Source organism: Squalius cephalus, assembly GCF_949319135.1.
Source record: "Squalius cephalus genome assembly, chromosome: 1".
NCBI lineage: Eukaryota > Metazoa > Chordata > Actinopteri > Cypriniformes > Leuciscidae > Squalius > Squalius cephalus.
In genome coordinates, this window is record NC_137122.1 from 29,563,966 (window position 1) to 29,586,738 (window position 22,773).

Sequence of the window (22,773 nt, forward strand, 5' to 3'; positions counted from 1 at the left end):
GCTGCTCTGAGCTTTAAAACTAACCTTGATTCAAGGAGAAGCAGCCTGGATGTCCTCCACTGGATGAGCCTTTCTCCTTTAACCCTACAGTGAGCAGAAGGTTGATCAGCAGTCGCAGAACCACACAGCGCTCTATTCGCAAGGTAAATAACAGCTGATAGCCCGCTGCACTGAGGGCACTGAACCGATGCGCTCGCTCTTTCCCTCTTTCTCTCCCTCTCGCTGATTTCTCAAACTCGTATCTGTATCAGGAACAGCAAACTGAAAAGGCAAATTGCTTTGTCACACCCAGACATGCTTGACTACACTGAATAATTGCACTGCAGCGCTGAAAAAGAGCTGTTTTTCTTTTATCTAATGAAGCCCTTAAGGGGAGGGGAGGTGGGTTGTGTATTAAAACCTTTTGGTGTCTATTTGGGAGTGAGAGATGTAATGATTTTAGCGGTACATCGTATGTTGATCGCTCAGATCCACATACAGCCTGGTCTGTGTCCAGCTGCACTGGTTCAGTAATGCCAGAGGGAATAACAGACAGCACTGGTCTTCAAACAACAAGCACTGAGATTTGCTGACGCTTCATTCTACACACTGATACCTGCAGGGCCGCTGAGAGAAAGATAGGATGAGCGAGAGAGAGAAAGTGAGAGAGAGAGAGAGATGATGCCAGAGCCAAGGGTTCAACAATCAGACCATTGTGGCTTCTTGGCCAGAGGTGACTGTTGAGGATTCACTCTTAAATAGAGAGAGGAAGATAGAATGAAAAAAGAAAAAGAAAAACAGAAGTGAGAATGATTGTGTGCAGGGCTGATTGCATAAGGCGGGATATGGATATGTTGGGATTACATTTATAAATGTACATTTATATTCAAACTTATTCAATTAGTGAACTACAGGAATAAAGTCAGTAACTCGAAAGAAAAACTCACAGAAACAGAAGTTGTTGTGTATGAGTAGATAAAAGTCTGGGTTTGTTAATTATTTTAATGTATGGCAGTGTTCTACAGGGCGCATCTGTTCATTTTATGGTTTTGAAGTTGCAACTGCTTAGAGCTTGACATTATGATTACACATTTTCCAAATATTAAAATCATATTTAAATATTACGTAACACTTTATTTCGATGGTCCACTTCAGACATTCTACTGACTACTGTATAAGTAACTTTGCAACTATATGTCAGTTAACTTTCATAGACTATCTGCTTAATATCTGCTAACTCTTTATTTTGATGCTCCCCAATATGTTGTTAAAGGTGTAGTAAGTGATTTCTGAGAAACGCTGTTGAAAATTTAAATCAACACCCAAACAAACAATTTGTGAATATTTGCTTGATAGACATCAAGCAAATATTCACAAATTGTTTGTTTGGGTGTTCTGTGTGTGCTGAAAAAATAGTGTTTGTACACAGTCCTAGCTGTGTAAATAGGAGGGGAAAAAACAAAGTGGATTGGACTGAACACCACAACTCTCTTGTAGCCAATCAGCAATAGGGCCATAGACTCATGATGGGGGAGGAGAAAGAGTGAGCAAGCGGCACATTTGTTGAAAGAAAGAGTTTTGACCTTGCAGGACAGATCCCGGCGGTGGCTCAAAATACCCGCAATTTGTTTGAATACACAGAAGGGTTCTGTCATCTCGAAGTCACCTGCCCCTTGAATGATGAAATCATCAAAGCAGTGTACTGGATTGGGGCAAACTTTGTACATCCCAGAGAGCTCCCAGATATCTCAGGACTGGACTGGAGAGAGGCCATCTGCAGATGTCTAGAGAGATTCGTTCCCGTCGAGACCGTCTCCAGCCAAGATGGCCACCGCCACGCCTGAGCCCTCCGGTGCTTCTCATTTCTTATTTGTGCATCCTCGCTTCCTTTCCTCGCGTCTCAGCTCCATCCCTGCAGAATGCGAGGGAAGGCTGCAAGGAAAGAAAAGGAGGACGGAGGAATCGAATGAAAGCTTTTTTTATACATTGGAATACTTGATCACTTGAGCGTCACTTCACTGCGTCATCAGCAGCGCTCAAAGGATCTGCCCTTATTAGTCCAGTCATTTTAAGCCAAAATGGGGGTCAACCTTGAACAAATTGCAACAGAAGCAAACTCAACTGATTTTGTATCCTCAATATGTAAGGAAAAAAAAAGCCCTGAAGAATCCCATTAGGGGAAAGGTTCGAAAAAGACCCAAATAAAGCCTATTCATATGCCCATTCATTCTTTTTCTCACATGAATAGGGTAAAACATTTAACCTTTTAGATATCACCATGAACATTACTGAGTTGATTACTTGCATCAAGACAAACAAAAAATGTATTACAAGTTTTTGGAAATTGTTTGTTAACATGGACAAACGGTGCATAATCTAATTACATATGTGCTAATTTGCATAAATACCACAACAGATCTAAACATTGGGTATAGCCAGGAGAAAATGTCTTGTTGAATCTTGTTGACATGTAACAGTAAAATAGAAATAGAAACCAGCCTTTATTGATTATTATTGCAGAGATGGGGTTTGGGGCTGGGTCCGTGGGACTGTTTCTGGGGGTTCACTTTTTATTTTACCCACCTTTTGTCTTCTGCATTCTCCTTACCATTGTCTCCTGTTCTTCCCTCAGACTCGTCCCCCAGAAACAGTCCCACGGACCCATCCCCAAACCCAATCTCTTAAAAATTAATAAAGGCTGGTTTCTAAAGTACTTCTTCCTGCTTCTATGTATTAATGCTCATGGGTAGCCTAAATGGGTTCCATTCAGACCTTAACATTAAGTATTTTACTGTTATATGTCAACAAGATTCAACAACACATTTTCACCTGGCTATACCCAATGTTTAGATCGGTTGTGGTATTTATGCAAATTAGCACATACGTAATTAGATTATGCACCATTTGTCCATGTTAACAAACAATTTCAAAAAACTTTTTTTGTTTGTCTTGATGTAAGTAATCAACGCCACTTCTAGACCCATTCCTGTCCCCAGATCCTTTCTTGTCCCAATACCTGTTCCTGTCCCTCAACCGGTTCCCGCCCCAAGGACTGTCCATTCTCCTAAACCCGTTCCTACACCAAGAACTATTCCTGTCCCCAAGCCTGAGCCTGTCTCCGAGCTGGAATCTGTCCCTGTCCCTGAGTCTGTCCCTGAGCCTAAGCCCATAGCTCCGCCCAAAACTAAAGAACATGAGGGTAAGATATTAATCTATACATCAGTTACATTGTACAAATTTTGGCATGTTATGTTTAAATAAGTTTCATAAGAAATGTTAGGTAATGCAGGGTCCAAAGATGAGACGGCAAGTTTTAAAGTTGAGACACTCACACAGATATATAACGCATATTTTAAAAACTTTAAATGTATATTTATTTGCAACAGTTATGTTAACAGCTATAATAAGAAATGTCTGTCGTAAGAACAGCTGTTCAGCTGATGGACACCGTGCTGCGATGTCATGGGAACATTCCAGGTGAAAATAACGAGGAAATTACGTTGTCTTTCGTTGCTCCCTTCATCAAGTGCGTTCCAAACGGCTACATAATGGCACAGAAGTGCCCTGCTCACTCCAAAGTCCCCACTTCAAGGGCTCTGCCCTTCGAAGGGAGTAGGGCATAGGGATGCTCACGAGCAATAAGCATGTCCTAGCCGGGTTTGTCACTTATTGGGGTCCCCTGGAAACATTTCCGTTGTGTTCTGTGCTATTTGCAGCGCGTTTATGTATTTGGCTGTGATGTGATAGTCGACTAATCGCACGTTTATATTAATTTCTGCTTATTCCACGCTCAAGCGCATGCATAAATCTTGCCGCAAAGCACCGGCAAAAGTAGGCTAATAATAATAAATGTGTCTGAACAAATAACAAGGCATTTTAATTGTTGGTTAATAAACTAATGTTTTCTAAATCAGTGTCGGCTGCAAACATATCTCCATCTCCGCTGAGAAATGCACCTTATACGGATTACATAATCAGACGGTATGACATTTGCTTTTGATTCGATTTTTAGTTTAAAAGTGGACATTTCAAGCTTTATAGAGGTATATTTCTCATGTCTGTGAGGCTAGTATAGGCCTACGCTGTTTTTCAGTTCAGTTATGAGACGCGCTCCAGTTCACGGAGACCATGAAAGCACGCCCTGATTGTTTTATTTTATTTTACAAAAGCACAAAGTTTTCTTGTTATTGTGAGTTTACACAAATAAAAGTAGTTAGTGTGAGTGTGACTGATGCATTATTCTTTTCTGTATGATCAGAAATTATGGAGTATTTTAAGTTGTTTCCACTGTTGATAAGAAAATGCAAGTGATCGCGCCTCCATGTCATGCAGTAAGCGTGCTCCACAATAGTGGTGGAATAGACGATTTAATATGAATGATGTGCGTCAAAATCTTGTTTATTTGTGATGATCCTAGCCCTTTATTATTATTGTCTAACCTGTATTATGACTGACATTTGACGAATTGCTTTGTTCCTTTTTTGTAAGTCGTTTTGGATAAAAGCGTCTTCTAAATATGTAGCCTGAATTATTTTTTTTAATTATTTATTTATTTATTTTCATTTTGAAAAATAAAGTTTAAACACAATGCAATACACGTGGACACGGTTTATGAATTTGTGGGTACGGTTTATAAACTGAGGGGACGGATTGCAAAACCGCCACTACGGATTGTGTTTTTTTCCCCACAGGTGACTTCCCGGGCTCCGTAGTAATGCGTTACCCCCAACACTGCGTATTTTTTAACTGCACTGTAAGGACGGCACATTAAAACAAAGCGTGACCAATTATTTTACCTACCATCTCGTTTCTTGCCTAGAGTGAAAAGTGTCAGTTTACCCCACTCTACCTTGCCTTTTTTTTGCATCTTGATTATGTAACGCCTTTAAGCAGAGCCGATCCTGACCTCCCTGGGGCCGTAAGCAAAGTTCTGTTAGGGGCCCTCATAACTGACCCATGAGCCATGTAAACCGTTTGCTATTGCCACACAGTCACACCTGACACCCCAGTGCTTCCACTACAATCCTCCCTCCTTTAACAAGTAAAAATGTAATTCCTGATATCAGAAATAGACAAGTGAAAGGTTTAGGCTATTCGTAATATCAAGTATTCACATTTTAAATAGTACAAATTGAATTCTTGAAATCAAAAATGCATAACCTGTGAATGAATAAAAGCTAAAATGGCTTGCCATAGCATGTCACTATGTTTTAAATGATAACAGTAATACTTGATGGTTAATATTTACTGAGGGATGTGCATCCATTGACCAGTACGTCCAGCCATTCAACATCTTAAGTTCAATAGCCTATAAAGCAATAGTCAATGTCAATACATTGTTTTCCATCTTGCATTATTGCAGAGTTGTAACTTAACCTTGACTTAGAGACTAGATAGCCTAATCATTGTCTTGTTTTAATAGTATGTGCGCCTATAATGAGGAGTGCCATCATACGTTTCTGCTGGAAAGTGCGCGTTTCATTTCGTGCACGCGCATAGGAACGCATGTTAACGCGCGACGCGGTTATTTTTTTCCGAGCTACATTTATAAACAAACACTGTTGCCCTTTGTCGTTTATCAAACGTAATAAATTGTTGTACATCACTCTGACTTTTTTGTCAGGCACAAAGTCACAAAACACAGACCTGGAAGTGGCTGGCATAGCAAGACAGACGATTAATACTGTCGTGACCTTTCTTTTAAAAACTATTTCAACGTGCAGACTACGTTATTTTAACACCTAAATAAAACGTCTCGTCAAAGTTGCATTTTGGTCTGGTTTTGTTTTCGTAGTAGACAAACGTGATATTTACGTTTTTTTGACTACCAAAGAAAACATACCTGGTTGGTATTTTCACAACGTTTCTAAAACGTTTTATTTTGGTTACATATTTTTATTTTATTTTTAAGTGTGGTTTCTTAAACGTTTTTAAAACGTTGCACTGCAACATTACCTAATTGCAACCAAAAAACAACGTTGTGAAACGTAAAAACGTTTTGTGTTTGCTGGGTAGGGAGAGATGCACATCAACTTAACTTTACTGTTCTTTGGTGACATCAAACTTGGAGAAGAGTCTAGACAAGTCTACCTGATAGCTGTTTTCTCAATAAACTCTCAAAGAGTTTTTTTCTCTCTTTTCGTGACCAGAAGGATAGTTCTGCTTAATTTTCTCATCGATGTTTTAAACATTGATTGACGTGCTTTGACAGGAGGGGGAGGCGGGGCCTTGAGTAATTTGCGGCGCCAGAGCATAGAGCGCCAGAGAACCAAGCGCGTAGCCATCTTTAGACTATTGTCTTTGAACTTCCGGTTTAGCGGTCGCTCTGTAGGCTATATTTCTATGGCATCGTTGTCGAAGAGTGATTAGCTGGTGAAATGGATTTACTTTATTGTAGAGTTAACTAAAGTTATCACGAGCATAGTAATGTTTAAAGCAGATGTCTTAACAAATGAAGATTTTAAAACGGGCAGTTCATTCATAAATACATTAGATCGCTGTGGAAATACAAACCGGAAGACAAGACAACAAGCGCAGCGCTGAAAAGGGGCGGAGCTACATAAGGTATAGATAGGGCTCTGCCCGTAAGTGTGGCATTACTCCCCGAGTCTGCAGCTGAAAGTGAGAGTGGAGGAATTCCTCCATCAGAGAGCAGCAGGGGAAGTGCATCATAATGACTGTTTAATTACTCTCCCTTCATCTCTGGGGTGCAAAAGAGGGAAATTCGGCTTCTTTCCGGGCCGACGCTGTGCGTTTCGGGGGCAGGTTTGCGGATTGTGCCGACGGGTTTGAAGAGATTGTTCCGTAGCAGGGCTGTAATTAAACCATCAGTGACAGTTTGGAGTATTTAACTTCATAATGAGCCCAAGTGCGTGGAGTTCAGTGCTCTGCGGCTAAGCTCATGTAATCGCTACTATCTGCTTAATTATGTAAAACTATTCTTTTATCCCCCAGCCCCTTTCTCTCTGTCTGCTCATACACACAGACTCGGTGGGAACAGCCATTGGAAAGCATACCCGATTCCGAGTAACCTCTGAGGACTCGGCTTCACTTCCGGGCAAAGCTGAATGAAAAAACAAGGACATTTAGTCTCTCTTTGTTTACCCCGTCTGCCTGAATCAGTTCTTGCGACCCCTTGGCTTACAAATGCCGTTGCCATGCCAACCCTAATAACCCTTTATGGAATCAGTTGTCATATTTGCATGAACAATTCCCTTAAAGAAGAAAGAAAAGCATGTAATTTCACAGCAGAATGGCCTTTATGACCATACGTCTTCAGATGGCTATTACTGTTACCCTGCGTTTGAGAAACGAGGGGCGCAATCACCGCCATTGTAACTTTGACATGGGGGGGCCGACTGTCAAAAGACCTCCAGTCTGATTTTGGCATCAGCGTGCATTAAAACGACATTCTCCGGGTTGTTGAAAACACAGGAAGCCCATTTTGAAATTAAAATTCATGGAAGAAGAAAAACATGCAATGTTTTCTATTTCAATGAAGCAGAAAAAAATGACAGAGAGAATTGCCGACAGCAAATAACTGCAGGTTTCTGTTGGCAGCGAAAACAGGGAGTTATATGCATTTCCTCGTATCCCATTATTCTTCTTTCTGCATCCAATTAGACACAAATACAGGCTATCGAACAAACCCCAACAAGGCTAAATATAAGCCTGTGGTGTCTGGTTGGAAGCTCTGTGATTTTACTGATGGATGTGATTAAAACAATCTTGTGGAGTTCTTTCTTCAAACAATCAATCAGCGAGCAGCAGTGAACCCATAACAAGCCTTATCTAAGTGCAGATACGTGTTGTTTACTCATAGTTCATGGACATATACAAACAACGCATCGGTGCGCTGCATCTCAATACTTCTGAACTTTGTTCGCCCTTGCCCCAGTTGCCTTGGTTACGAGCCGGTACTAAATGTGCAACCGCCCATGGGAGGGTGTGAAACTGGTTTGATTCTGTCTGTCTTGGCCGACGAGCAATCTGCCTCTCACACCTTCTCCTACTACTGGGACTGTAATGGACATTGCTATGGCAACAAACCACTCCTTATACACTTCTTGCCCCATAGGAGGGCAGTGGCTGAACACGTGACCTGCTTTTTATGGCCCCAAAAAAGTATCGCTGTGGCTTGCAGATGGGACTGAGCAAAGACCAGTCGTCTCAATAACAGTGATGCTGAGAGGGAAATAACTGTGAGCTGTTCTGGACTCAGAGTGGGATGTTTGATAATCCTGCTGGATATCTCCGGCTTCTGACCTCACAGCCTTCTGTTTTCTGATGCTGGGAAGATGATGAATAATAAAAGAAATGCTATGATTTGTTTTGTAAGTGTATCGCTCTCAAAAGAGACGCCATGTTTTACAAAACTTTTTTAAGCAAATGTTTGCCAAAAAAGTTTATAATAATATTTTGGAATATTTAATCATTAATGATTTTTTATTAACACTTTTTATTATTCAAATAAAGTAATTACTTTTTACTATATTAGTAATAAATTAATATTATTTAAAAAATAAATAATTAATATATAATAGTAATGTCTTTTCTTGTCTTTTCTTGTGTATAAAATTCTCAAGTTTCCGTCACATAACATTAAATATATATATATATATATATATATATATATATATATATATATATATATATATATATATATATATATATATATATATATATATATATATATATATTAAATAAGACTAAAATTAAATTCCAAAACTGTTAAAAAAATTTTTTTTTTTTTTTTTTTTTTTTTTTTAATCTTGCATTTGCAACTTAAAAAGTTTAAGTTGAAGCAATTAAAATTACTAACTGGAAATAAATAAAAACTAAAACTGGACTAAAATTAAAACTTGAAATGGAATAAAAATACAAAAAATGACAAAACCACAACAAAATTACTAAAAATGAAATTTAAAATAAAGATATTATTATAAAATATCAAAATAATCCTAAAATAACCCTGGCCCTACATCACAAATTATTCACAAATGTTCTCAAAAGTCTTTTAAGAAAATGGCTCTGGTTCTAATACAATATGGAAGCCCATTTCAGGCACATATGTAAGAGAAAAAAAAAAATGGTAACAGTTTACAGGTGTACTAATATGCATTAATTAATGCTTAACTAATGCACAGATAATATTTTACTTAATCTATTAATCAGATAGACGCTTCATTAGTTGCTGATGTGGTAATCATTAATGAATGGTTTGTTTCTTCATGTGTCATACATTAACTCATTATTAACTGTACATTAGTTAGGCATGAATTAATGCGTATTACCAGGGGAAAACATCACAATTATGACTTTTTATGTAATACTTTTGACTTTAATAACATAATTATGACTTTTAATGTCATAATTTCGAGTTTTTATGTAACAGATAGACTTTTATCTCATAATTATGACTCAGCATCTCACAATTTATTATTTATTTAATAATTCTGATTTACAAAAGCATGATTATTTCTTTCTCCTGTGGCAGAAGTGGCCTTCTATAAATGTGCTATGTCCATTGTATGCTGAAATATTGCTGGGCTTCACTGACAGTGCTTGACATTTGCTTGAGAAAGTGGAAGTGACCGGAAGAATGTTGATGGTTCTGAGACTCGCACACGAGGGGTACACAGCAGCTCTGACATCTTTCAGACTCCAATGCATCTTCCCCACCAGATCAGGATGGGCCCAAAATCAATGCACAGTCTTTGAAATGAACAGGTATCGATCTGTTTCTGTTTCCACTGTTCAGTCCTCCTTAAAACCACAACATATCCCTCTAAGGCAGCCTGATTTTCCCACCATATCACCATTTTACACTTCATGTACACCATTTGTGACCCTGGATTCACAGTCACATGTCGCACGCATATTAGTGGCAATAGCCAACATTGTATGGGTCAAAATTATCGATTTTTCTTTTATGCCAAAAATCATTAGGATATTAAGTAAAGATCATGTTCCATGAAGATATTTAGTAAATTTCCTACCGTAAATATATAAAACATTTATTTTTGTGAGTGAATGCAGCACAATCATGAACATAATTGAACAACTTTAAAGGTGATATTCTCAATGTATTGATCTTTTTGCACCCTCAGATTCCAGATTTTCAAATAGTTGTATCTCGACCAATTATTGTCCTATCCTAACAAACCATAACATCAATGGAAAGCTTATTTATTCAGCATTCAGGTGATGCATACATCTTAATTTAAAAAAAATTGACCCATGTGGCTGGTTTTGTGGTCCAGGGTCACATTTAGAAAATAATTAAGCTTTTGCCTTTCAATGGTTATTTTGCTGTTAGTTTATACAGACTTGGAGCTTCCTACTGAATATGTGCAAAGACACACACACACACACACACACACTAAACTCTAGACACTGTGCCCTAAAGCCTTTAGTATACAAAGAGACTATCTGCCACCATGAAGGAGACAGAGAGAGATAGTGGCAAAAATATAGACACTTTAACTTCATGTCCTCTTCATAGTGTGCAGCCAAGTGTGCAAAAACACAGAGAGAGAGAGAGAGGGAAAGAATGAACTCTTGATTTGGCTCTATGCCTCAGAAAACAGAACTTTTTCTGACTTTTTCTGCCCACTTCTTTGTGTGTGTGTGTGTGTGTGTGTGTGTGTGTAATAAAATTGCTTTTGTCATGCATATTAAAGAATGCAGATGGATATAGCAAACTCATTTGTGTTATCTGATATGCATCAATGAAAAGTGGCACTGAAAAACAAGAAAAAAAGAGCAACATTTTCTGCAGCTTCCTAAATAATATGCGCTAATATTACTACTCAACAACAATAAAGAGACTCCAATCTTTCACAGTGCAGTTTTGCCATACTGGCATTTCCTATTACAACAGTAAATAAATGTACATAGATCCACCGTAAATGCCTGCGACCTTCACATGAGCAATCAACAAGTAGTCCATGCTATAAGTTTATCATATGTCTTCATAATTCCTAAATAATGCACTAAGAGTGGCAGGCATTTGCACTTGAGTTTGATTCAGGAGTGTGAGCTCAGGCATCTTTGCTTATTAATGCATGTTCATATTGCTCGCAGGCAAAAAAAACATAATCCACCCCGTCAAAACCAAGGACAATCAGAGCCCTATACCACAAACTCCACCAACAACCAGAGGTTCTGCGTCCCCTCCTGCTTACCTGTCTGTCTCTCAACATTTTTAATTCTCATTTATTTATTTTTCTGTGGAGAAACTGTAACAACACTGCAGTGTAATATTAATGCAACTGAAGTGAAGGTATACAATAAGCTGCTGCAACAAATTCTGCACCACCAAACATAATAAAAAAAAAAAAAAAAAAATCGCTATATTTGGCATATTTCTTTTCTTTTCTTATCTTCTTTCTTTTGGACTTTTTAACTCATAATTATGACTTTATTTACTAATTATGATTTACAAAAGCATGATTTTTGTCTTCTCAAGTGGCAGAAGTAGCCTTCCATAAATGTGCTATGTCCTTAGTATAATTTTAACAAAAATCTTTAAACGTTTTTGAAATAAGTGTCTTGTGCTCACCAATATTGTATTGTATAGTCTTCAGTGTCACATGATCCTTCAAAAATGAATGTGCTGATGCTCAAGAAACATTTCTTGGTATTATCAATGTTGACAACAGTTGTGCTGCTTCATATTTTTGAGGAAACTAGTGTTGTTGTCAAGACCAAGTCCAGTGTGTGTTGAGACCAAGACCAGACCAACACTCCTTAAATTATTCTAGAAGATTCACATTTACTGCCTGAGAAATGTCTTATATTTAATCAGTGAATGCAGTTAGAATAATAAGGCACTATGTAAAATTGATTAAAAATAAAAGCCAACTATTTCTGAAATATGCCACTGCCCGTGGCAACACTGTACTTTATAACTGAACGCTCATCCAGAAAACCTAAGCTACATTTCCTAAATATTTTATCAGTGTCTCCATGGCCTCTACAACAAAACAAAACAAAACAATATTCACCTCAAATAAAAATCTGATGTCCATTTATTTATTTAGTTGTTAAGTAGCCTTGTAATAACTGGGATAATGTGCAGTAAGCTGGTCATTATCACAAAACGAACTCCTTCAGGGTGATGCTAGACTCTATGCGGGTTTATTTTGCAATAATGACCGTCTGACTACGTGCATTATCCCTTACTTAGAGACGCAACTCTCTTTCACATGCAAAGAGCCACTAATACGCTGCTCAAAGTCTAATCCAATCATCAAAACGCCCGTATCATAATGTCACAGCTCTCCTGGGGACATGCATGTCATTTATCCCCATCTCAAAAATCCATTGTTTGTGCAACAGACTGAGCTGTCAAGGCAAAGCCTCCTCTCTCACCCTCGTCTCCTCTCTCTCTCTCTCTCTCTCTCTCTCACACACACACACACACACACACACACACACACACACACACACACACACACACTGAGCTTCATCTTGAGCAGGGCATTTCTTTTTGAATCCGTTCCCAGAGCATCAAAGTGTGCTGCTCCTAGTGTCGGAGCATCGCAAGCACATTAGTCACCTTCCAACCTCTGCAACTGGAGCTCGGTCAGTCGATCCCACTTCAAAAAAAGCCTGCTGAGAGGGGAACTGCTATTATACTTCATTTCCCGAGCCCGTTTACAACTCTGACCTCTTGGTGGCGGTCACAAGCGAAAGACAGGGTACTAATCATAAAACACAAGGCGGCTCGTTGTGCCGTGCACAGTGGGGGTAATCTGCCTCCGTGAGCGGAATAAACCCCAGCGCGTGCCTCCTGTGATGTGGATGGATCGTCGCGCGCGCTCGACAGAACGCTGACAGAATCCTGCGCGGACCGCGAGGAAAGCAGGCGAGCTCTGAAAAACGAAAGTGTCCAAGTGCTGGTGGTGGTCGGAACGCTGTCATTTCGAGAGGAATGCATCTCTTCAGTGCCATGTTCCTGCTGCTAATGTTATCCACTATACCCTGCGAGGTAAGATGCCTTCGTAGCATGCGAAACACTGCTCGTATCCGTCATCACAGCCTGTGTTGTGTGTAAATACGCATTGTTGCGAGATGCACAGTGGCTTCTTTTGATTATCAGTTTTTTGACAAGCTCTAATTAGCTCATTGGAGGTTAATGGTTGAATCACTGTTGAATTGTTTGGATTAATCTCAAGTGAGCGTCTCGGCACGCAGGGAACATTTTCGAAGAATCTGGGAACTCGATTAAGAGGAGGACAGCTCGAGGACTGAAAAGTTGCGCAATGAATCACAAGCAGACTTGTGTTTGTTGAAGCGCAGTTCGTATTGTTACAGGAGCACTTGTAAGAGCTGTGTGTCGTTTGTTCTCCTCGAGTGTAAGATTTCCTCGAGCTGGATGACGAGAACTGATGTGACAGATGTGAACTGAAGTGAAGGACAGCACATTATCTGACCCGGAAATATTCTTGCCAAATCAGACATGTGAACATTTTTCATAGACTCGCCAAAACTACTCTTCTTTTAGTCGTTGTCATTTACATGTCAGCTATCAACTATCAATCATTTTTTTTTGGAATACTTGTTGTGTAAAAGACGCGATTTCACGCGATTGGAAACTATGGCCCGATTGGTCAGGACCATGGACAGCGATCAGCCAATCACCCGATTGCGTTTGTGATTGGCTGAAGTAGCCTTTCTCCTGCACTTTAGTTTTTGAGTGAATTATTACTCGTGCCGTGCCACAACATGAGGCAACTTTATAAAAGCTAGCAGTGGAATTAGTCAATATTTAATTTGAGGTTTTATTCTGCAATAAAGCGCAATAGTTGGGGAGTGCTGGAAACATGATTAGTTAACACCATTCATTTAACTGGAAATTAGATAATGACAGGGGTGACATCAATAAAATACATGACCACCACTCTTTAGTGCATGGTGACCGGAGATGCTGTTGGCTACTGTTTTAGTTTTGATGTGAGAAAGTACGATTTTGTGTTATAATTTGCTTTGAAATCATGCAAATGACAGAACTGGTGTACCATTGTGAATTAAGTTGTTTCAAATGAAATGAAGGTGGTGAGATGGATTGGTTAGGTAATAATTATTCAGAACAAGTAATTCTTGATTACCACAATACGTTCATGTACCAAATTTAAAATGTCCATGTTTTCTGTTGATACAACCCGCCCAGTTACTGAGCTAGGATGTAATATCGGCACTCTTTATACTTGACACCAATTTATACATATTATTATGGATTCGATTTGAGAAGATAAGCTGTAGAAGAAGGAATATGAAAATAATTCAAAAATAAGGCAAAAAAAAAAAAATGCCTGTCATGTTTTTATTTTATTTTATTTTTTATTTTATTTGTATTTTGTTGTATTTTATTTTATCTTATTAAAAAAAAAATATAAAAATAATTTAAGAACAATTTTCATTATTGCACGCTATTTTAATAACATGTTAATGTTTTTGTAAGTAAAAAATAATTTGAATAAAAACCGAGAGCATGTGACATCCTGCTATGTGGCATAATTAGAGACCGGAGATGATGCATTAGATTAGATGTAACCTGTGCGCTCTATAAAACAGTATGTTAAGCAGTCTGCGAATGATTTTAATATTAGGAAAGGAAATGATACGGTACAAGATGTGTGCACAGTTTGCAAATTTGCCAGTAGTTCTGTTCCAGACATAGATTAGGATATGTAAATGAGAACGCATCAGCAAAAGATATGAGAGTCCTGTAGGCATGCGTAGGAATGTATATTTCCGTTTCTTCACCATAAACTCCTCATAATTGGCCCTAGGGGACAATTTGTTGTAAGTGTTTGCATTAAATATTAAATGGAGAAGAGAAAAAATGGCAACACCCATCTCCCTGATGTAGCAATGTAGACATAAAAAATTGATGAATTCTTTTGGTGTGTCTCTATCCTGCTAGGAATACTTCACATGGGATGCTAAGAAACATCCTCATACATGGACTCACAAAAAAAATGTAACCATACACACATTAAAACCACCAAACACACTCTCATGAAATATGCAACATGTTTTAATGAGACAGATGCACTTGTTCGCTCACGACGTGTGTTTGTTGAGTACCCATAATGCCCTGGGGTCATGACAACCAGTGATACAGATGGACGCCTACTTGACCTTGGCAATTCCCTTTTTATGATGGGGTTGCATCGCTTGCATTCACTTAGCACACTAAACACGCGTTCACACTGTGTACGTCTATGCATCTGTGTGAGTGTCTATGTGTCTGTGCATTGAGTACTTAAATAAGCACAGAGGATGAAATTCTATTAAGGCCATAAAACTGGATGAAACCGGGTTTAATTAGGCTCAGGGAAAATGTAAATTAGCAACAATAACAGTTTAACGAATTAAAAGCTCGTTTTGTGCTCAGCTCTTTGCGATGATTCACTCAATAATCATTTTCTCGAATCTGTGCACACACCTTTGTTACACTGGATGCACATGTAAATGACATTTTTGCTTTTTTTCCCCAAGCACGTACCGCATTGTATAATTTATGGTCTCTGTGTGTTAAACCATTTCAGTCTGTATCAACTGATGTACGTTTATTGGGGTCTCATCTTCTTAATTAGTTTGGAGTGACTGCTCACAGTTGGAATTGGATCTATTGACTGCTATCATTAGCGCAGTTCAAAGCTAGGCGGCGGCGCTAACACAGAAGAAATCGTGCGTCTTAAAGAAACTTTAATTAGTTTATTTTAAAACGTTATTAAATCTATGCGTTTAAGGGTAAAGCACATACTTTATACGATACCGCAGCCACGCAATGACAGACAAATGATTAGCCACAAATCTGCTCGCAATCAACATCTTCATCAAATGTAATTAGCCAGTGCTTTAGAGGCAAACACGCTAGCTCAGATATACAGCTCAAGGGGCCCAATGGATGTGTCTGATCATTCCTTGCTTTAATGGCATCACAGAGCTGTCAGGAGAGCATCGGATATCTCCTTTCAGCTGGAAGGCAGTGCTTCCATTTGAAGCCGTCCATGAATGAAATGATAATTTTTCAAAAAACTATATGGGAGGTAGGGGTGTGAATCGTCACTGGTCTCACAATTCAATTCGATTATGATTATCATGTCAACGATTGGATTGGATTGGATATCACGATGCATTGCATCCTCACTTGTTATTAATATTGCTGCACATGCCTATTCGTCAATGAATACAAAAGGTGATCAGTTGACTTAACTTAAAAAAATGTAGGAAACCCGTTGCCTAATTATTAAGTAAATAAACGTAATGCTTAATTGAAAAGTTTAAGTTATGTGAGTTCACTTTGTGTATTCATTGACGAAGCAGTAATATTAAAAAGTGAGGATGCAATGCATCGTGATATCATCGTGAACTGAACACTGTAAGACTTGAGAAATTAGATAAAAGCCAGGCAGTCTACTTGAGGCCCTGAGAGGACAAAGGACCTCTCTGGAAATTAACATTTGAACTCCCGAAAGTCTCACCTCCGAGTCATCCTAATCTACATTTCATTCCCTCATCCCCCACTCCTTCTCCCCCATGCAAAGATCACCAAAAACTCACCCAAGAATCTATAAATGGTTTAATGTGAATGATTATCATCGAGTATTATGCATGTTTGGTATCATTTGAAATGTCTCAGTGCGACTGGTACAAATGTCTCATTTCCAAATAAGTAAAACAAAAGGTAATAAGGTTTTTAAGAGTTTAGAGATAACTGGCACACAAAGGAAGGTGGTCTCATGGCAAATGGTCTCATACCCCCAAAAGGTGTAACCTCTAAATTTCCATTGTTAGCACATGTTTCCATGTGAAAGAGGTTCTGTCTATATAATGGAATGCAGCAAAGGGCTTTGCGCCTTTTTGTAACTCAAGTTGACCCATGATGCTAAGAGTGACCTTAGCATCATGTATTTTAATGTTAGGTTCGCATCTTTTCTCTTTATTCCAGAGCATTTGGTGTTTTGTATCGATTGTCTTTGAATTGATTATGAAACTGGCATGATACATTTACCTGACATAATAAATTGTTACATTTGATTATTCTAACTGACTTTGACATTATTTTCATTAAAGAGTTAAAAAGAATAGTCAAACATTCGCTCACATTTAATGATGCAAACCTTTTCATTTATGGAGTCAGATGAAATAACGAGAGAATACATATTCAAATGTATTGCATTTAATCAAAAAATACTTTGCCTCGAGAAAAGACAGTAACACGTAGATCTTCCGGGCTGGTCGATGCCGGACTTTGGGCAGATCGAGCGCGAGCTTAAAACCGCTTTGCTTGATTTATTTTTTGAACATGCCACAAAGCCAATGCCATCACACTCAACAACAATCGGGTTTGCTGTATTTTTGCTAAACAACCGAACTCGCTAGAGTGCACATTTGGGAATCTGTGTTACAGATTTGGCACATTTGTCAGAAAGAAATCTTTAGAGTCTAGAAACTCATTGCAGCTAAATACACAAGTCTCACTATGTTTTTCAAATCTGAGAAGGATGAAATTGCCTACATGAGTAATTTTCAAATAAAATGATTTAATTTGTTAAATATTTAAGTACTACTTCAGCAATTTATTTTTGTTGAATCCTCTGTTGACCTGTTATGATTACATGCACAATACAATGAACTGTATTTGAGCTATACTGTATGAATATATTATGTATATACATAATTATGATGCACATTTTATTGATTTCAGACAGTTATTTTATTTCGCCAAAACTACACACATTGTATACTGTGTAAATAATTATTACGCTTAGTTAGTAGCTAGAACTTCTCAGTTTCGCAGAACAGTTGTATTATTATTACCCCAACAGGGTCGAAACGGGTACTATTTAAAGGGATACTTCACTGGGAAGTTCATCTGGGAAGATGAATGTGTATTTAAAATAGGTCATTTAAGTAGAAGAAATGTGAAGAAATTTTTTAATTTGGAGCTTTCTAGACTGAGAAAACCCAGAAAATGTATTTTTGGCTTATGTAGATGAAAGACAACAACTCCCAGAATGCACTTGCTTCGCTGCCTTAGGAGGCCACGCCTACCGGTAAGAGAGCACAGTTGAAAACAAACAACAAGGCTAGCCTACGTGATGAGTTTGCCAGGGATTTAGAGACCCAAAATGTCCGGGATTCGGCTTTTGCGTTCTACAGTCGCCATTCATTCATTATGTTTACTGTGGTGAACAGGACGAGGCTGACGGCCGCGGGAGAACGGCGCGAGGCCGGTGGCGTCATTACTGAGACGCGTCGGGTCTCGCATCTCTCACGGAGGAGCGGGAATTTTCTTAGCAATGGTAAAACGCACATCAACCGATCACTTGTTTAGCGTTCATGTAAACACTACATTCAGATTCACCAATCGGAATGAATTCAGTTAGATTGAAACAAAAGGTGTGCATGAAAACAATGAATGGCGACCGCAGAACGCAAAAGCTGAATCCCGTACATTTTGAACGATCTCGACGGCCGGACAAGTCCGGGAAAAGGAGGATGGTAACCCCTACTTAGTCAGCTTTCTCCTACTATTCAGCTTTCTCCACAGAACAAGAGCCTGTTAGCTTAGCTTCCAAAGAAAGACGGCTGACTATGTGTACATTCTGTGAGTGAGATCCAACCCTCTATGGGCGGGTTGAAAACATGCGGAACTACGCCATCTACTGGCTGTAGTCTTTAGCCTCTGGCCAGAAAATCCTCAGATGATGCAAAATGAAGATTTTTGCGTCATCGGAGGATTTTTTCCAGACAAAAAATACATAAATCTCTCCTCTCAGGGGGATATGAGGGTGGAAAGCAGGGTAATTCGAAAATACAACAGGTTTTCTACTAATACAAAGCTTAATGCTAAATCCTGAAGTATCCCTTTAACAGCTGACTATTTAAATACCCGACACAAAAGTTGCATTTAGTGGAATATGTGCGTGTAAGATAAACGGTAATTCACCACAGCCAGCAGCGTAGACAGCTTTTTATCACGGACAGACGGATTTAAAGTACTTGGATAACAAAATAAATGTTTTAGCATGTAGAATGAGGGTGTTGTCTGTTTACTCACTATTTAGCACTATTATATCAAACCCTCTGCTGGGGAGAGGTGCTAATTGGTTGCGACTGTGAGACAAAACCCTTGATTAAAATCTTTTTGCAGGCCTTTTTTTTTTTCACCCTTCGTTTCGTAAATACACCAGAGATGTGCATCAGAAGCAAATGGCTGCAATTGTTTAATAAGAATGTTTAAATGCGCAGGCCTTTGAGAAATAGAGAAGCGCCCACTGTGGAAAGCCGCCCAGCTGGAGTGAAGTGAAATGATCTGCTTTGGACCTGCTGTTCGCTAGAAACTCGTTTGAATACAGTCATTTAATAATAAGCTCAGTAGAAACTGACTGCCTCAGTCCTGAGATTTTATTAAGAGGGAAATATGAGATAAAATGAATAATGTCAGTTAAGCTGCTGCCAGATGGAATTTCTGCACTTCTTGTAAGAGTTATTAGTCACTCTGGGGTCAAGCGAAGCTTCCCATGAACCGTATGAATAGGTGTCTTTTAATTCACAGCTGGTCAAAACATGTTTTTTTTATCTTTGCCTATATTGTGGGTTTGTGAAATAGTGTCCAAGCAGGATCTACTGTATTCTAATAAGCAACTGGTGGCATCATGATCCAGCCAGATTTGGTCAGGATGGAGTGCTTGCGTGGCACTGGACCAATGCGACCAGGATACGGGCAGCTGCCTGGAGACTATCACTACTTTCGGTGCACATCCAGGCTAAAGAAAGCTTTGCAGTGAAAGCCCATTCTTTGAATTATGAATGGATGGTGCAGTCCAAGTCAGTTCGTCTTGCCCACCAGCTAAAAGGCCTATTATACACCCATTTGATCAGATGTGAGATAATGTGCGTGAACCTATTAGGCCTCCTTTCTAAAGTTAGCTTGGCAATGAAAATGGCCTCATAGTGGATTTTGGCTGTTGAGAGCCTAATAAATATCAGGAGCGGTGACGGTGCTCTTGGACGGCGGTCAAAAGGGGGCAGTGACGTGTTACAAAGCTTCAGTTGCCTTTGAGATCAAGGACATGCAGGAAGGTCGGACAGGATGTGCTCTGCCAGCCATCGGTCCGACTTCCAATTGTGGAATTAGATAAATGAAAAGGCCCAGGACCAGCGGCATAAATCTCTCCACCAGAACTCATAGCACGAACAAGAGCTGCCAGCAGACCAACAGCTGCTCTCCATTTCACTAACACCACAGGCTGTCACCCTCCAGCTTCTGCATGGTTTCCCACTGAAGCTAAGAACGGTTGAGTCTGAGGTCTACTTGGATGGGAGAGCTCTTGGGGAAAGCTAAGATTGTTGGTGGAAGAGGTGCTATTGATGGTCACCGCCGGACGGAGTGACTGGGGTTACGCCCACTGAGTGGCAAAAAAGCCATTCAGCGTGAATGCCACGAAAAACACACAAAACACATCAACAATGGGAAAGAGATTTGCGATTGACTGTATGATTAGATTTGACAAGAAATCGGAGGTATATTTGTTTTACAGACTGCCGAAAGCTACAGAACAGAGAAGCAAATGGATCGCTGCAATTCATAGAAACAACTGGACTCCAAGCAGCGTCAAATCATATCATATTGTTTTGTTATATATTGTATTAACTCATCAATTAAATATTTTCCATCGTATATTCTGCATAATTGGATTTTTAAATAAACACTGTTGAAAAACCATACAAGTTTTAGGGCTGGATGATATGATGATATATATATATATATATAACATTGATATAAGTGATCATCCTGATTTAGACTTACCGTATATTGTATTTATAAAGCGTTCACACTCACAGGCAAATTTGCTTTATTTATTTTTCTGGCATCGAAATCAGGCACATATAAATGTCAGGAAACAAGATTCATAGCTGCATGTCAGTGCCAATCCATGGATCACTGGATCTTTGGTTAGTTTTAAAGAACACTATATAGAGATTCCCCTATTAAATCCAGTCACACAGCAGCTCTTTTGCCACTCAGTCTGGCTGAGGGCGCTGTGTTCTGGTGGGAAAGTGACGTCAATAGCCGCTTTCCGACCGGAGGAACCTTTTCACAGTTCCTAGAAGAACTATTGGCTAAAGTACCCGGATGTCGGCGTGTTCGCACCGCAGGAACTAGGAACGATTTTAGTTCTAGGAACTCCATTTGTAGGAACTAATTTGGGTCCTACTTCAGAGTAGGGTCTAAACCAGCACTATAGGAACTACTCGTGACGTTAGTGTACGCTGATGACCGAACGCACGCGGAACACCAGCACCCACCATTTTTAAAACAGCTAGAATGTAAACACACAGATTATAGCCTATATATTTACTCCATAAACTAACTATACAAACATGGAAAACAGTGATAGATGGGTCTCTAAACCTTTATGCTGAAGAGAAAATCCAACGCAACTTTGAGGGGACCAAGCCAAACATGATTATGTTTATCTGCCCAGCTAGCAACACTGGACATCAACCACACGGCATAGGCTAATAACCTTTTTTTCATATACTGTCTACTTTTTATAACAGTTCTATCTAATAAGATATTAAACAGTACTGTTAGACAGATCGCTAACTAATAAACAGCTTTGAACGCTCTGGCGTTCTCAGCGCCGCCAAAATAAAGGTCCGTCGCGCCGTCAAAATAAAAGTCACCGTGCTTGCGTCACTCCCTTACCCCTCCTACCAGTTCCTATGGCCACTTGGCCAGTGCGAACGCAAACAGCAAAACCGAGTTTGGGGGAAAGTAGTTCTTAGAACTGTTTAGAAGTGGACAGTTCCTAGAACTAAGTTCCTGTAACTACTTGGTCGGAAAGCGGCTAATGCATACCCTCTATTGAGGCCAGCAGAGGGTGTTGACTTGGTGGTCTGTGTTAGTCCTAAAGTATACTTCCCTTATCTGTGTTCCACTCCAGCTTGCGGACTGTCTGCGTGACGTAATTCCTAATGTCTGCACACACTATTCACATGCAGCCAGAGACGCGCAGACAGCATCGCATTTGCGAGTGATTTAAGCACTTGAAAAGAAAGGGCCAACGAGATAGCATGCGCACGGCGAACGCGCCTATCCTGGCTCACGGTCAAAGGAGAATACTTTGAAAGGCTTGCAGGCTCAATTGTGTGCGAGATGAAGCAGAACGCGGAAAATGAAGTATACTGTACCTGAGCCTTAATGCCCCAAAATAATGATGGGGACATTATATTATAAAAGGCACTGTTCTTTATGAGATGTTAACCTGTCATGACTCTCTGTGGTCATTGTTTCTCAGAAAGGTTAAGGATGTAATCCTGGCTAAATTTTCCCATTATCCTCTATCATAGGTTGACCAGATGTTCCCTTTTTCTGGGTACAGTTCCCTTTTTTTTTTTTTTTTTTTTTTGGTAAGCGGTCCCTGGAAATGTCCCTGTTTTTTTGCAAAACGGCCACAGACTGAAACAACACCGAATATGCTAGATATTGCACAAGCTTGTTTTTTTAAACATACAGTGTGAAATTTTTCAGTTTTAGAAAAAAAGAATGAAAAACAGACATTTAAAAACTATTAATGAGGCCAGTCAAGATGCTATACTAACAGGGGCACAGCAAGGACATAAGATAATATATCAATTGTTAAAAATACCTCATAATTATTACTTACCAGTGTTAGCTTCTCTGTAGTTAACTGTGTAATAAATCATTTGAAGATTAATTAATTAATTTGTTATTCTAATTATTTAGAACGTAGGCCTGCAGTG

The 22,773-nt window shown here is 39.2% G+C and overlaps 1 protein-coding gene across 1 annotated transcript in view; it reads left to right on the forward strand.

Annotated features, from left to right (window-relative positions):
• The first annotated feature begins 12,535 nt into the window (after positions 1 to 12,535).
• olfm2a (olfactomedin 2a) overlaps positions 12,536 to 22,773 on the forward strand; it is a 90,158-nt gene continuing 79,920 nt past the window's right edge. Inside the window, exon 1 of the mRNA XM_079883498.1 lies at positions 12,536 to 12,973. Within this exon, the coding sequence (XP_079739624.1) occupies positions 12,917 to 12,973 (57 nt within the window). The 5' untranslated portion in view covers positions 12,536 to 12,916. The remainder of the gene's footprint in view (positions 12,974 to 22,773) is intronic.